Consider the following 16,871-nt stretch of genomic DNA (forward strand, 5'->3'; position numbering starts at 1 on the left):
CATAAATAATTGTTTTTTCACAATCAATCGCACGATATTAAATTACCGACATAATGTCAATAAGTGAGAGATATTTTAATGAAGAACCAAATTTCTCGATTTGTAAAGGTGAGTTTTCTTTCTCAGCGAAAGAAATGTCAATTTGTCTTTACACAGTGCATCGATTGTTTATATTTCATCTGTTTTTACATCATTTGCAAATGCAAAGTATTCTTGAAATTCTTCGCCACATTCTTTCAACATTCATTTTGAGAATATGTTCAACAAAGACAATATCAACACTGATCAGAGACCTGACAAAACCACCTTTAGAGGCCATTTTTTCCCCGCAAGCGGGGGTTGGCCTTTTTCGGGGACCGTGGTTGTTGTTGTTTTTCGGTCCCCTTTTTGAAGCTCAAATCTCAAATCTCAAATCTCAAATCATTCTCAAATCTCAAATCTCATCAATCATTCTCAAATCAAAATCTCAAATCTCAAATCAAATCAAATCAAATCAAAAAATCAAATCAAATCAAAAAATGGTTCTCAAATCATTCAATCAAAAATGGTTTATTAAAAGCATTTCTAGCAGCCAATGGCTGAATTACACATGCATACATATTCGTAATTTACAATCAATGATTGCTTACAAGATAAAAAAAAAAGATAAATCCAGAAAAAACATTCAAAGAGTGAAATACCCCCCCAAAAAAATACAGATTTAAATAAGCACATTTTTGAATTTGTTGAAAACTATTATCAAAATCGTTCGAAGAAAGGGGACACTCGGATTTTAACTGAGGAAATGCTGAACTGCAGCCAAACACTCCTCATGTCCCCTCGTGATGAAACTGCTGTTCAAGCTTTTGATGAAGCAATGAGTGTGTTCTTCTTTCTTTTATTCAGAGATTGTTTTTCGCCTTTTTACCGGTTTATTTTTTACACTTTACTCATGATGTTCCTCCCTCCTTTTCAGTTCCTGAAAGTGCATTCCAATGATTATTCATTGAAAATATACCAATATCATTGCAAGGTTAGTCCAACATCAGTAAAAGCTCCGTCTGTTTACCAACATCAGCCCAACGTTGGTCCAACGGCAGCCACATGGCATAAAAGTGATGGGACAAGAGCGAACATTGGGCGAATGAACAAAATTATGTTGGGCCAATAATAGTGCTGATGTTGTGCCAACATTAACCCAAAGTCATCGCGTTGGCAGGAGTAGTGCATGGTCTGGCATGCAATGTGTGTGCAATGGCCCTTCTAACCCCCCCCCCCCCCCACCCCCGCAATCCCCCCATAAACACCATCATCATATCAACTTATCACCATTAAAGGTAAGTTCAGTAATAGAGTATGATGAGCCATGAACCTTATTCCCTTTTTCCATGTAATTTAAGAATGCAAAGAAGACCGTCTTCTACCGACTCCTCTCTGGCCTTGCCCCCCCAGCTCTCTCTGGGCTCTGTCCCACAAATATTCCTACAGGTCGCACAAGATCTGCCTGCAACCCTCTTATGGTTAAACTGCCAAAATCAAGACTCTCTGCTCACCTTCACTCCTTCATTCCTCTTTTCTCCCGCCTCTGGAACAAACTCCCTCACTCTCTTCAATCCCACTCCACCCTCCAGGTCTTTAAAACAGCTGTTCACCACCATCTCTTATCTTCCCCCATCCAAAACCTTGATCTTTTCTATCCCCGCTAATTTCACCCCAATTCCACTTTTTTGAAATACCAACTTCTGTCCTGGAAGTCCTTGGTGTCCTTGTGTTTTATACTTCTCCCTCCCCCTCCCCCCCCTTCCCACGCCTCCTCCCCCCAAGCCCTCTCCCTCCCACACATCTCCTTGCTCTCAAATGTTGTGTTTGTGTGCTTCCCCTTCTCTCCCCATATTGTTTTCCACTCCCTCTTTTTATATATTTTGTTTGTCTGGTTGATTTGTTTGTGAAGTAAATGTTAGCTCTTTCACGAGCCTCGATTCAGTGTACAAAAAAAAAAAAAAGACAAAGAAACACACAAACAAACCCACAAACGAACAGACAGACACTTCTCAAATTATATTTAGTATGATTGCATTATATTGCTATTTTAAAAGTACATCCATTTTTGATATTTATTGCCAAGAGCACATAGGAATTGAAAAATAAACAAGTTAATTAGCTGAAGACTGAGAATTATATGTAAAACGAGGCTGAAAACAGTTTACCTTTGGTATCCCACTGATAGGCCGGATCTGAATCTAGACCTGAACTAAAATTTAATCGACTTGTTCATGTCACCTAACCAACTCGTCAACTTAATTTTGTCATAACTCATCCACAACTTTTTGCAATATCATGTGATAACTCGTCCACAATTACAGTGCATTCTCAGAAAGTATTCAGACCCCTTCACTTTTTTCACATTGTGTTATGTTGCAGCCTTATACTGAAATCGTTTAAATTCATTTTTTCCCTCATGAATCTACACTCAATAACCTATAATGACAAGATGGGAGATTTATATAGATGGGAGAAACTTCCAGATGGACAACCATCACTCTAACACTCCACCGATTTGGGCTTAATGGCAGAGTGGCCAGACGGAAGCCTCTCGTCAGTGAAAGACACATGAAAGCTCGCGTGGAGTTTGCAAAAAAGCACCTAAAGGACTCGCAGACTGTGAGAAACAAGATTCTGTGGTCTGATGAAACCAAGATTGAACTGTTTGGCTTCCGTCTGGGCACTCTGCCATAAAGCCCAGATCGGTGGAGTGTTGCAGTGATGGTTGTCCTTCTTGAAGTTTCTCCCATCTCCACACAGCATCTCTGGAGCTCAGCCAGAGTGACCATCGGGTTCTTGGTCACCTCTCTTACCAAGGCCCTTCTCCCCCGATTGCTCAGTTTGGCCGGGCGGCCAGCTCTAGGAAGATTCCTGGTTCTTCCAAACTTCTTCCATTTAAGAATTATGGAGGCCACTGTGCTCTTGGGAACCTTCAATGCAGCAGAGATTTCTTGAAGGCTTCCCCAGATCTGTGCCTCGACACGATCCTGTCTCTGAGCTCTGCAGGCAGTTCCTCCGACCTCATGGCTTGGTTTTTGCTCTGATATGCATTGTCAGCTGTGAGACCTCATATAGACAGGTGTGTGCCTTTCCAAATCATGTCCAATCAATTGAATTTACCACAGGTGGATTCCAATCAAGGTGTAGAAACATCTCAAAGATGATCAAGAGAAATGGGAGGCACCTGAGCTAAATTTCAAGTGTCATAGCAAAGGGTCTGAATACTTATGTCAATGTGATATTTCAGTTTTTTCTTTTTAATAAATTTGCAAAACTTTCTAAAATCCTGTTTTCTCTTTGTCATTATGGGGTATTGAGTGTAGATTGATGAGGGAAAAAATGAATTTAAACGATTTCAGCATAAGGCCGCAACATAACAAAATGTGAAAAAAAGTGAAGGGGTCTGAATACTTTCTGAATGCACTGAACATGTTGTTTTTCCCCTATCTCTCAATGGTGAAGAGTCACTTTAAAAATCACAAAAATCTCATATCCGGATCAGGATTTTCACCAAAATCGAATAAATTTGTCCTTTTCACACACCAAAGATGTCCACCAAGTTTCCCCCGAATCTGTCCACAACATTTTGAGATATCGTGCTGTATATCGTTTTTGTCCCAATCTCTCAATGGTTAAAAATCACTTGAGATAAAAAAAACAAAAACAATCCCATCTACATCTGCATTCGGTTCTTCACCAAAATCGAATCGATTTATCCCTACCACACACCCAATCTACCCACCAGGTGTTGTCCGAATCCGTCCATAACCTTTTGAGATATCATGCTATGTATCGTTTTTAGCTCTATCTCTCAATGGTGAAGAATCACTTAAATAATTCTGGTATCTGGATCTGGCTACGGATCTTCACTGAAATCAAATCGATGCGTTCTGGTCACACACCCAACCTGTCCACCAAATTTCGTCCGAATCCATCCACAGCTTTTTGAGATATCCTGCTCACAGATAGACAAACAGACAGGGGTGAAACCATAACCTCCGTCTACGTTCCGTGGTCGAGGTAAAGAGATCAAATTTGTCACATCTATGCAAGACACGAAACATTTTCACCATTCACATTACAGAGACTAAAGGAAAACAAACTAACTTTGTTGAGTTATAGCAATTCAAATTCTGCTGAAAGAAAGTATCTGCATGAAAGAATGTAAACTTCAATCTAAAAAGGTGTCGAAGAAAGGAAGAATTGGAACATGTACCAAGGATGCTATTAATCATATATTTATCAATGGTAAGATAAATGCCTTCTTCGAGCCTTACCGTTTAGCAGTGACTTGGCATCTGTGTCGTTTCAACTGCAGGAAAAATAAATAATGCAGGAAAGGAAAAGAATAGCAACTGTGTAACTACATCCTTGCAAAGCGGGCGTAATGGTGCCACACTGTTGTTTGTGATATCAAATCCAATGCGTATATATACCTGATCTCGCATGACCGCAAGCTCCGCTCCGAGTCGAGCCTTATCTCGCTGGAGCTCCATCAACCCCTGAGCTAGAGCGTCCTGTCCATCACCGTCGCATAGAATAAAGCAGGCTTCAGGCGGACCTGGATCTGACCCTGCCGGACCAAGAGCCAGGACCTGATCACGAGCCAGCCTGCACGAATGAGAGCACGATTTTCCAAACATTGTAATTCGAGCATATATTTATCAATGATGTGGTGGAGTGCATTAAAATGTGAAACTCAATATACAAGGAAAGACATGGAATGCTTCATTTCTGCTTATGTATTTTAGTGTCCATCCTAGGCGTATTTTATTTTAGTGCCCCTTCTAATGCTTAATTGGTGTTTATACATTTTAGTGACCATCTTAAGTTGCTCTGAGAGCATTAAGAGTCAACCACAAGGCGTGGATTGGATTGAACCATACAGACCTGATGAAGTAGAAAAACAATTTAGGGCCAGGTCGAATCAACAAAAAGGTATCAAAGGTCTAATCAACAAAAAGCAACAACAACAAGCATTCTGAGTATTGCGCTGCAATACATGTCCCCTACCAAAGTTAAAAGTGCCATAACTTTGTCAAAAATGATCGAATATGCAAATTTATGCACGGTTGATGCTGGTTTTCAAACTTGATCTGAGGTATGCTGAGACACATGTGTGTCAAGCCTCGCCTCGTTGATAAGCCCGCAAGGTCGCTCTGTGGAGCGGCCTGCACGTATTGCACTGTGTGAATTATATAATTATCAACTCGCGGTCTGAGGTACTAGCGATTCAAGAGATATCCATTAAAAAAAAAAAAAAAATTCGTTTAATTAACGATATCTGCCAAACCACGTGCCCTATCGCAAATTCCAAAAGGACATTTTAGTAGACTGACATGCTGAACAGATCTGTGAAGTTTCCCCTCGATTGGATCACAAATGAGGGAGGAGCTCGGTTTTAAAGGTTCATGCTTAAAAACGTCATAACTCTGAAACCATGTTATGCATGACGTTTGTCATGGGTATGCGATTCTGCCTGCAAAGTTTGGCCTCGATCTGTTCAGCCGTTGCAGAGAAAAAGGGGTTTTCGTGTTTCACGAAAAACAATATGGCGGCCGAACCACGTGACCTGTGACGTCATAATTACCATTAAAATATTATACAGACCGAGTCTCCCCTACGGTGAAAATTTGATATCAATCGGTCCAATTATTGCAGAGAAAATCTTTTTTAAAGGAAATTAAAACTTAAAATGGCACTGAGTTAAGGATCATCAGAATTATCAGAATTACCAAAGTTCAAACTGCCATAAGTTTGTCAAAAATGATCGAAACGTCGTGAAGTTCGAACTTGATCTGTAACCTATCATGAGGAAACCATGTGCCAAGTTTGAAATCATTAGCTTTAAGAGTTTAGACAAAAAGTCCGGAAAACTGTTCTTTGCGTGATGGACTGACGGACTGACAGACAGACGGAGGGATGGCGTGCAAACCTATAGTCCCCTCCGGTGTACACCGGTAGAGGACTAACAAGCAACAGTAATTCAAAATATTATTGGTACCTTCTAATAAATGGAATCAATACCGAGAAAATAATTCCAAATCTTTGGATCATTTCAAGCTCGGTGGTTATTCACACGGAACTGCGGGACAATTCCGTGTTGATAATTCCGATTCTGGTACAATGGAGCACACCGTCGTGGATTGCAACAAAGTTAAAAACTTGAGAACCACTATTTAGTGCAGTTTCTAAAATGCAGTAAGTGCAGGTGTGAACCATTGTTTAATATAGTACAGAATTCATAGGTGCGATATATTGTCGCCTTAATGGACCCTCACCAAAGTCTGTTACATATCATTCTTCCCTCTAGAGTCTAGGGCTTCAAGACTGCTGTTCACAACCACTTCAAGTCCCAACCATTAACTTTTTTTTCCACTTCTGTGATTTTTTTTTTACGACACCATTTTTCACTTCTGTGATTGCGAATTTGTGGCGGTATCCATCTTGTTCACCCACTGTGTCCTCCGCTTCCTCATGTCCCCTATCCCTCTGGGTTCCCCTCTATTTTGTCCCTGCACCCTGCTGTTGGTCCTCCCCACCTTCTGCTGTTCTTTTCGTTCTGTTACACCCTGGTCTGTTCTGTGTTTTAGCTCCTCCGTGAGCCTCGACTCTGTGTACAAAAAAAGATTAGGCGTTGTACGAGTAGATTGAGGAATGGCAGAAGAATGCAGTTTGTATTATGCTTGCTTCTGAGCAGTCTGCTTAAAGATCTGTTCTGTAAAGTTGAATGCAGATAAAACTGCTGGTCTGATGCAGTAAATGTAGAGGTGTTGTATCTTAGAATACATCATACTTTGCTGGGGGTGTGCATTTGGCTGTATTTAGGTTGGGGTTTGGTATTTGTTCTATAGAAGACCACATGGTATATCTTGAAAATAATTGGCTTTCACATGGTATATCCAGATCCAGATTTATGTGTGAGTGAAAGGATGTGGATATTAAGATAGATTAGGTTAATGCTAAGAGGGTGATCAGTACATGAAGATAAGAAAAACGACAAGTATTGGTGAATTGAACAAGGATAAAGCACAGGCAAGGTGGGCCAAATGTCCTGCTCCCGTTTCAAGTATCCATATCTTTACTCATGCAAATTTACTCGAAAATAAATTAGGTTACACCATTATCTATCTATAATTCCAGTAATCTCTGTGTGTCTGTGTGTCTGTGTGTCTGTGTGTCTGTGTGTCTGTGTGTCTGTGTGTCTGTGTGTCTGTGTGTCTGTGTGTTTGTCTGTGACCGCTGTTTCTCGACAACCACGGGTCCGATATACTTGAAACTTGCCAGGTATATTGCTGGGGACCCGAGGATGTGCCTTTTCAAGGTTTGAAATTAATCGGACAAGTACCTACCGAGCTATGTCCAAAAAACGCTTCAACCAATCAGAGAGCAGCGAGCTATCACGTGTGCCGAACCGTTAATGCAATGCAAGCGTTAATGCGTTAATGCAAGGCTTTTCTTTTTTTCCCTCTTCTCTTTCTACTTTTCCTTGCGATTAAATTGCAAACAGCCAAAATACGTTGGCGCTAATTGAATAATTGGCCATTAACACTAAAATAATCGTAACTGCGATATGCCAACTTCCGGACAGTGCAGCCTTCCCTGTTGTTGTTGTTTGCAGCAGCTGTTTGCAGCAAGGCAAGGCTTTTCTTTTTTTCCCTCTTCTCTTTCTACTTTGCCTTGCGATTAAATTGCAAACAGCCAAAATACGTTGGCGCTAATTGAATAATTGGGCATTATGTTTTACAACTAATAAAAACGAATTTGCGATTCATTCGCTTTCCTGCGCGTTTGTGTACGCGATGGCGATTTCTTTACCAAACTCCGGAAGCCGTTCGCTTTGGACCGAACCATTGCATGTAAATAGAGGGGGGGGATTGTCACCACTCGCAAGCCGTTCGCTTTGGACCAAACCATTTCATGTAAATAGGGGGGGGGATATAATTTTAGATATATATATAGTACGGGCATGCCCTAGTAATATTAAAACAATGTAAAGAAGTTCATTTTGGAAACATACCCACTCTGGACAACGAAAATAGTAACTAAAATCCATGCAAGCAATTAATAAGCAACCAAACTCCCGTCTTATAATTACTTGAATAAGCCTCCATACTTGGAGGAATGGTTAAATGATATCTTACTATAATTCACCAAATGTCCGTCTGTCTGTCTGTCTGTCTGTCTGTTCGAAGGTACCGTAAAAACTGCTGAACCGATCGCAAAGATATTTTGGGTGGATAATCCTGGGATCTCCAGGAGTAAAATAGGCTATTTAGTTTTCCCAATTTCAGCTTTCGTCTCCAGCATTCTCAGGTTTGGACTCCCGCATAACATTCGCGTTCGCATGACGTTCATTGTTCTCATTGTGACGATGTTGCTTTCCCGGGTGCCGCGCGATCGGTGCAGCCGTTTGTGCGGCACCCGGGAAAGCAACATGTCTCCATCGATCGCTAACAGATCGCTGTCTCCATCGATCTTGCCAAGGCCGTAACACCTATCGGCTCAAAATCCTTTTAACTGTTGATTTGGTACAGTTACACGTATCGGGAATTTGGTACACGTATCGGGAGTACATACGACACAGCGATTGTGAACACGATTATCGATCACGATTCACGATCACGATCATCACGATCATAGTGTATCGATCACGATTTGAAACACGATGGAATAATATTTATCGATATGAACAGTGATGTGGCTTTTATTGAAATTCTAAAGATACTGTTTAGATTTTGATGATTTGCGTGTGATATGATTCAACGGATGTTTATATGAATCGTTTAAAATAAAAAAAGCCTTCAATTTCTGATATTTTTCCTTTTCATTTGGGCCTCCCAATTGAAGCCCCGCCCATAGGGTGGGTACCGTTGCCAGTAAGTAAAATGGAGGCTTGTTGTCCCCCGTCGCACCGCGGAGCGAAAGGGGGACTATGGTTTTCCCCTCCGTCCGTCCATCCGTCCGTGCGTGCGAACGTGCATGTGTGTGTGCGTGCATGCATAAGCGAAGGACCGCATTCGAATTTGGTGTGTGGGTGCAACCCACGTCAAAATCCAAGATGGCCGCCGCCATGTATGTCTGATGCCATGTATGTCTGAACCTTGTGAGCGGAATATCTTGAAAAATAAGCGAAGTACCAACTTCTAATCTGGTGTGTGGGTGTATCTAGGCACAAGGAAGAACGCTATTGAAAATTGGGTCGCCACGTCAAAATCCAAGATGGCCGCCGCCATGTATGTCTGAACCTTGTGAGCGGAATATCTTGAAAAATAAGCGAAGTACCAACTTCTAATCTGGTGTGTGGTTGTATCTAGGCATACGGAAGAACACTATTGAAAATTGGGTCGCCACGTCAAAATCCAAGATGGCCACCACCATATATATATATGTCTGAAATTTGTGAACGAAATATCTTGAAAAATAAGCGAAGTACCAACTTATAATCTGGTGTGTGGGTGTATCTAGGCATAAGGAAGAACACTATTGAAAATTGGGTCGCAACGTCAAAATCCAAGATGGCCGCCACCATATATATGTCTGAACCTTGTGAGTGAAATATCTTGAAAAATAAACGAACTACTAACTTCTAATCTGGTGTGTGGGTGTACCTACGCATAAGGAAGAAGGCTTTTGAAAATTGGGTCGCCACGTCAAAATCCAAGATGGCCGCCTCCATGTATGTCTGAACCTTGTGAGCGAAATATCATATCATAGCATGTTTTCTGCGTCTTCCACTTTGTCAACTCACATCACTTCCCCGACGGGCGACCTAGGCATAACGCTTATTTAAGTCACAAACGTCAATATTGCAATCATCACGTTTACAATCAATACATTTTATCTCCGCCACCTAAGGTGGATGGGGTTACGTTTTCATCCCTATTTGTTACTTGCCGGAAAAGATTCCGGCAGGTATGTTGATCGGTTGGTTTGTCTGTCTGTTTGTCTGTCTGTTTGTTTGTCTGTCTGTGCACAGCATACGTCTACACCGTTGCACGTAGAATCGCCAAACTTTACACAGATATTTGTCTTGCCCTGGAATAGACTGTGCCCAATTTTTAACTCTCTCGGCCCAATGCCTCCATTATGACGTCATAATTTGATAATTCGGCAAGTACAAAACTTCATCCAATCAAGATGCAATTTCTTGAGCGACATGAGGGCATAAACTGGTGGAGAAAAAATAATAATGATGACGTCATCGGTGACGTGGTTCGGCCGCCATCTTGGAAAAACCAAAAAACTTTGCACTTCTATATCTCCGAAAGTGCTGAATAGAAAGAAATGAGACATGGCTCATTGTAAAGAACTCTCCATGGGGTATAAAATATGTTAAGGATGATGTCATAGTTGCTTCCATTATGACGTCATAATTCGACAAGTACAAAATTCAGTCGATCAAGATGAAATTTCTTGAGCATCATCAAGGAATAAATGGGTGTATTCGACTGTGTTCGAATGTGTGCACATATCGATATGTGCACATATCGACTGTGTTCCTGGATGCCTTTTTGTTGAATGTGTTTTAATGAATGTTTCCCCCTGTACTGTCTTTCCCTCGCGGCCCCCCTGTACTGTCTTTCCCTCACGGTCCCCCTGTACTGTCTTTCCCTCATGGTCCCCCTGTACTGTCTTTCCCTCACGGTCCCCCTGTACTGTCTTTCCCTCGCGGTCCCCCTGTACTGTCTTTCGCTCGCGGTCCCCCTGTACTGTCTTTCCCTCGCGGTCCCCCTGTACTGTCTTTCCCTCACGGTCCCCCTGTACTGTCTTTCCCTCACGGTCCCCCTGCACTGTCTTTCCCTCGCGGTCCCCCTGTACTGTCTTTCGCTCGCGGTCCCCCTGTGCTGTGTTCTGGATGTCTTTTTGTTGAATGTGTTTTAATGAATGTTTCCCCCTGTACTGTTTTTCCCTCACGGCCCCCCTGTACTGTCTTTCCCTCACGGTCCCCCTGTGCTGTCTTTCCCTCACGATCCCCCTGTACTGTCTTTCGCTCGCGGTCCCCCTGTGCTGTGTTCCTGGATGTCTTTTTGTTGAATGTGTTTTAATGAATGTTTGAATGTCTTTTTGTTGAATGTGTTTTAATGAATGTTTCCCCCTGTACTGTCTTTCCCTCGCAGCCCCCCTGTACTGTCTTTCCCTCATGGTCCCCCTGTACTGTCTTTCCCTCGCGGTCCCCCTGTACTGTCTTTCCCTCGCGGTCCCCCTGTGCTGTCTTTCCCTCGCGGCCCCTCTGTACTGTCTTTCCCTCATGGTCCCCCTGTACTGTCTTTCCCTCGCGGTCCCCCTGTACTGTCTTTCCCTCGCGGTCCCCCTGTGCTGTCTTTCCCTCGCGGCCCCCCTGTACTGTCTTTCCCTCGCGGTCCCCCTGTACTGTCTTTCTCTCGTGGTCCCCCTGTACTGTGTTCCTGGATGTCTTTTTGTTGAATGTGTTTTAATGAATGTTTCCCCCTGTACTGTCTTTCCCTCGTGGTCCCCCTGTACTGTGTTCCTGGATGTCTTTTTGTTGAATGTGTTTTAATGAATGTTTCCCCCTGTGTTGTCTTTCCCTCGCGGTTGTCAGCTCTTTCACTAGCCTCGATTCAGTATATATAAAAAAAAAAATTAGTTTAGAAAAGAAATAATGATGACGTCATTGGTCACGTGGTTCGGCCGCCATATTTGTCCAAAATGGCGAACAAAAAAGTACATTCCGGCAAGTCCTCGGTCTCTGACCGATTTTTCATCTGTCTGTCTGTCTGTGAGCAAGACATCACAAAAAGTTAGGGACAGATTTGGACAAAACTTGGTGGACAAGTCATATTTTCAGTTTATGTCAAGGACGGATTGATTCGATTTTGGTGAAGATCTGGATCCGGCTACTAGACTATTTAAATGATCATTCTTCACGTTTGAGAGATAGGGCCAAAAACGATATATACCACAATATTTCAAAATGTTGACGGATTGGGACGAAACTTTGTGGACTGGTTGGGAGTTCGACAAGGACAAAGTGATTCGATTTTGGTGAAGATTCGGATACTAGAAATTTTAAAGTGATTCTTCACCATTAAAAGATCGGGCCAAAAACGATTCATAGCAGGATATCTCAAAAAGTTGTGGGCAGATTCGTATGAAACTTAGTGCATTTGTGAGTAGGTGAGATTGGGTTGTGGTTGGGTAGGTGAGAAGAACAAGCTGATTAGATTTTGGTTGAGGTCTCGATGCATACCCGGCCTATCAGTGGGATACAAAATGTAAACTGTTCAGCCTGGCAGAGGTTTGTGCTCTCTACCGAGTGCGATTCTGGTCTTTAACTGTATTTATTGGCTGGGAGGTTAGCCCAGATGTATGTGCGCTCACACACTATCTATCCTGGGTTTGAATCCTGACCGGGTAATAAACTGTCATCCTGGAGTTTTGCGTGCAGGGCATGTCATCAACGTGTGCGTTATCCCTCGGATGGATGTTAAACTTGGAACCCCATCTGCCAGCTTTAGTTTGTGGATGTTAAAGATCCGAAGGTGTCCTTTGCGAAGGGGAGGCGATATATTGTCGGCACCCTGAACAAATGACAAATTCCTACTCTAACCTACATGGGTCACTGCATCAGTGGCACAGCTCTATTCTTAGCAATGATGAAGCAGTAGCCACAGGCTTCAAACAAAATGACGATTAACTGTATTAATGCACTTGTCATACATTGTGAGTTGTATTAAGTTGAATCAAAATGTAGGATTGCAATACCAACCTGTAGGCAGTGAGTAATTGCTGGTGCTGAACCACAACATTATGCATCCTTTTCTTGTAACTCCGCACTGCTCTTGCCAGCTGCTCCTCTCTTGCCTTGTAAGTGCTTCGGATTTCGTTAATCATCTCTTCCAACAGTTTCCTCACCCGGTCAGCATCATCTTTCCCACAATCAAGCTTTTTGCCACTTTTCTTGACCTCGACCTGGGCTGACAGATCTACATGCTCCTGTGGAAAAAAAGTTACAACAACCCAAAGGGTCCTTTGGTATTAAAGGGCTTACACTTTTTCTCTGTTTTCTTTTTCTCACAACTACATGATCATCTGGTTAGTGCAGGTGGTGCTGCTAACACGACTGATGCGGGTACGAGCGATGCAGGTACGAGTGGCTCCAGTCCCTTTCAAGCTATCAGGGGATGGTTTGACCAGTTGAGGAGGCGCGGTACAACCTCCATAATGTTAAGCTCACAAGCGAACGAGCCTCAGCATATAATGAGGCAGCTACAACTTTCCCCATTCAACTTGCACAGCTGATTGCGGAAATATGGGTACTACCAGAGTTAGTCTGTAATGCTGACAAGACCAGCCTTTTCTGGAAAAGAATGCACACAAGAACTTTCATCTCCGAGCGAGAGAGGGCAGCATCAGGGTTCAAGGCTGCAAAGGACTAGGTATCTCTTCTCCTCTGCACCAACGTCAAAGGGGAATGCATGACTCAGCCAATGATGTTGTATCGTGCCTTGAACCCGCGTGCTGTCAAGGGCAAAAACAAGCACACTCTGCCTGTATTTTTGAGGGAAAACAAAAAGGCATGGGTGACAGGTGCCATTTTCATGGATTGGCTCCATAACTGTTTTGTCCCTCAAGTGGAGAAGTACCTGGCAGAAAAGAACCTCTCATTCAAGGTCCTCCTGCAGGTGGTCAATGCCCCATCCCACTTTGAAGCTGAAGGTGGTCCATGCCAATGTTGAGGTCATGTTCCTGCCACCCAACACCACCTCCCAAATTCAACCACTAGACCAAGGGTTAATTGCTACCTTCAAGACGTATTACACCCGCCGGTCCTTCTGTCGCATCTTGGAGGCTATGGAGAACGACCCAGAACTTAGCTTCAGGAAATTTTGGAAGGACTTCAACATAGCCCACTGTATCAGTGGCATCAGGGACTCTCTCGGCGAAGTCAAAGCCTCCACTATCAATGCTTGCTGGCAGAATCTATGGCCACAAGCAGTCACCGACTTCAAAGATTTTCCCAACAGCACCGAGGAGAGGCAGAAAATTTCCAGGTTGGCACAGGTGATGGGAGGAGAAGGCTTCGCCAACATGGTGCCTGAATAACAGAAAGAGCTCTTCGTATCGCAGGAGGGAGGAGCTGACTGAGGAAGGAGTTGGAGGCCATCACCACGATTACCGAGGATGAGCAGGAGGAGGGCAGTGAAGAGGAGGAGGAGGTAGAAAGGTCAAAGTTAACCGTCAAGTTCCTGGGTGAAGTGATGAAGGATATGAGGGCTGTCTGACAAATTACAAGATGCCGACCCAGTGATGGAGCCATACCTCAGATTCAAGAGGGAGCTGGATGATATTTTGCTGCTGTACAAAGAGCTGCACAGAAACTTTCAGCACTCAGCAAAGCAGCTATCGATCACCCACTTTTTTCACTCCGGTTGCTCCACCTCATAACCATCAGCACCCTCACCTGTGTCCCTTTCAGTGGATGACTCTTCAGCACCTTCACCTGTGTCCCTTTTAGTGGACGACTCTTCAGCACCCTCACCTGTGTCCTCTTCAGAAGAGTTCACTGGATTCTGACTCATCATCATCATCACATCAAAAGTACTGCAAATAAAAATATTTTACAATATCTACTGTTGTTGTTATTCTTCTTTTTAAGCATTTTAGTGAAACTAATAATGTGCATTAGTGTTCTTAAACTTAAAAAAAAATTCCCTTATTAATCACAAACCGCTGTTAACTAACCTAAGCCCCCCTTTCCTATTGAAACAATGCCCCGCCATTTGCGAATTCGCGATTCGCGGCAGTTTTCAAGAAGGTGTCCCCTGTGAATGTCGGGGTTTTACTCTATTATTAATTGATCTCCGACCCCATTCTTTAGTGGGTGTAGGGTGGTGTTTTCGGGCCACACAAAAAAAGTAGACAAAAATAATTTGATTTCTTCAAATGCCAACAGCATTGGTACAGCACTGGGCAATGCTGGGTACCCCTGCTAGTACAATATATAGGGGAACGGACAGACATACAGCAAAATGGAGTCAATAAGGGCAGCTTTGTGTTTGTGTTCAGCTTTACCTGATGCATGCAAGACTGGATAGCAAACACCCCACCATGGACCAAAATAACCATGGTGAGATCATCACAGACTTAGAGGTTGGCACAGAGGAAGTGCACTTACCTGTGAGCTGTGCAGTCAGTTGGATTCCAGGCCCGACTATACACAGTCGCAGGGTGTTACATCACAAAGTGTCATCCCTTGAATGGATGTTAAGCTTTAGCATTCCTTCTGCTTACATTAATTGGTGGATGCTAAAGATCCCACGGTGTCCGTCCCAAAGAGTAGGCGAGTTTTCAACAGCACTCTGGTCAAATTCAAATTCCTGCAGTTGAACGTCAGGCCTGGCCAGTTGGTTTATGAAAGACTTCAGCAAAAACCTTCTCTGACGAACCTCAGAAGGATACAGTGAGATCGCCAAAAGGCATTGCCATAGACCATGATGAAAATCACCGATGTACTCACTGTGAGGTCATGAAGACATCGTACAAGGCGTGCACGATAATCCTCACTCAATTCCTTGAGTCGAAGCTGAAGCTTTGAGTTCTCAGCCTGCAGCTCCTTCTGCTGGCTTTTGGAAACCAATACAGCCTGTCACCACCAGCAGGTATGTGAAAGTGCATTGATAATATATACATGTTTCCATTGGAAGGTTAAACTGAACATGCTGAAAATTAAAAATAATTGTACCTGTATTGTCAAGAGCTGTGCTGTTGGCACATGCTTGTTTATAATGATTATATGTAACACTAAAAGAGCATATCCAAAGTGTAAAACATATACACACACACACACATATATATATATATAATATGCCTAACATTTTATTACGATAATGCGTTACAACATACAGATAAGGTACTCCATGATGAGCTTGTGAAGAGGCTGAGTGACCTTAGCAAACATGGGAATACATTTCTGGTCGTATGAAGTCAATCCAAGGAAACGGCATATATCATGCATGTTCTAGGGCATTGGGAAGCCAGATACAGCTGTGAGCAATAAAGGACTCGTTTTGACGTCATCAGGATTGATTATATCCTCCTGATTATACTCCAGTTCTTCTCAATGAAATGGACTTCAATGGCTTTCAGACTACTGTCAGTTGTACAGTCACCTTCTGCAGGTGCAAACAGGATTAAAACATACAATAATTTGTTGCATCAGAAGTTTAAACGCAGATATTATTCTACTTAGCCCCATAAGCAACCAAGTCGCTCAAGGCTGAATTCTCTCCATGGCAGCTTTGTTCTTCTTCAGATGTTGTGACAAATTGTAACTTTGTCCCTTCATACATTTACTCTGTTAGGTGTTAATGAAAGCTAAAATTTACTCATTTGTATATTGCATAGAGATATCAATAAAGCTGATGGACAGTGGCCTGCCAAAGTATTCACCCCCTTCCAAAGTTTTCACATTTTGATGCCACCCGAGCTTATTTCATGATGCTTTCAAATCAAACTTTATATGTAGACTCTTCACAAACTACTCCAAAGTGATAAAGCTAAAAAAAAATCAGATAAATGTGAACACGTTAGATTAACAGAGAAATCAGATGATTCTCAGTTGCAAAGTAAATAAACCCTTCGCGTAATTTACAATAAATCACTTCAGCAGCAGCCTGGTGTTGGCTTAACGGTTAGGGTGCTGGCTTTGGATCCTAGGATCCTGAGTTTGAATTCCGTTCAGCTGTTGAATTAACACCAGGAGGGTTGACTCAGCCTGTCATCCTTCTGAGGTCGGCAAATTGAGGACCAGCTCACTGGTAATTGGGGAACTGCATTTGCGGTACAAATGTGCTTCCAGAGAAATGATTCAGCCAGCAGCCACGTGC

At 42.8% G+C, this 16,871-nt stretch overlaps 1 protein-coding gene across 1 annotated transcript in view; it reads right to left on the bottom strand.

Annotated features, from left to right (window-relative positions):
- Positions 1 to 520: 520 nt before the first annotated feature.
- Positions 521 to 16,871, bottom strand: part of CCDC78 (coiled-coil domain containing 78) — a 99,917-nt gene continuing 83,566 nt past the window's right edge. Inside the window, exons 8-12 of the mRNA XM_068105368.2 lie at positions 15,503 to 15,628; positions 12,752 to 12,978; positions 4,458 to 4,632; positions 4,299 to 4,333; positions 521 to 958 (exon numbers count right to left, since the gene is read on the bottom strand). Of these exons, the coding sequence (XP_067961469.2) occupies positions 952 to 958; positions 4,299 to 4,333; positions 4,458 to 4,632; positions 12,752 to 12,978; positions 15,503 to 15,628 (570 nt within the window). The 3' untranslated portion in view covers positions 521 to 951. The remainder of the gene's footprint in view (positions 959 to 4,298; positions 4,334 to 4,457; positions 4,633 to 12,751; positions 12,979 to 15,502; positions 15,629 to 16,871) is intronic.

Source organism: Myxine glutinosa, chromosome 1, assembly GCF_964187855.1.
Source record: "Myxine glutinosa chromosome 1, kmMyxGlut1.1, whole genome shotgun sequence".
NCBI lineage: Eukaryota > Metazoa > Chordata > Myxini > Myxiniformes > Myxinidae > Myxine > Myxine glutinosa.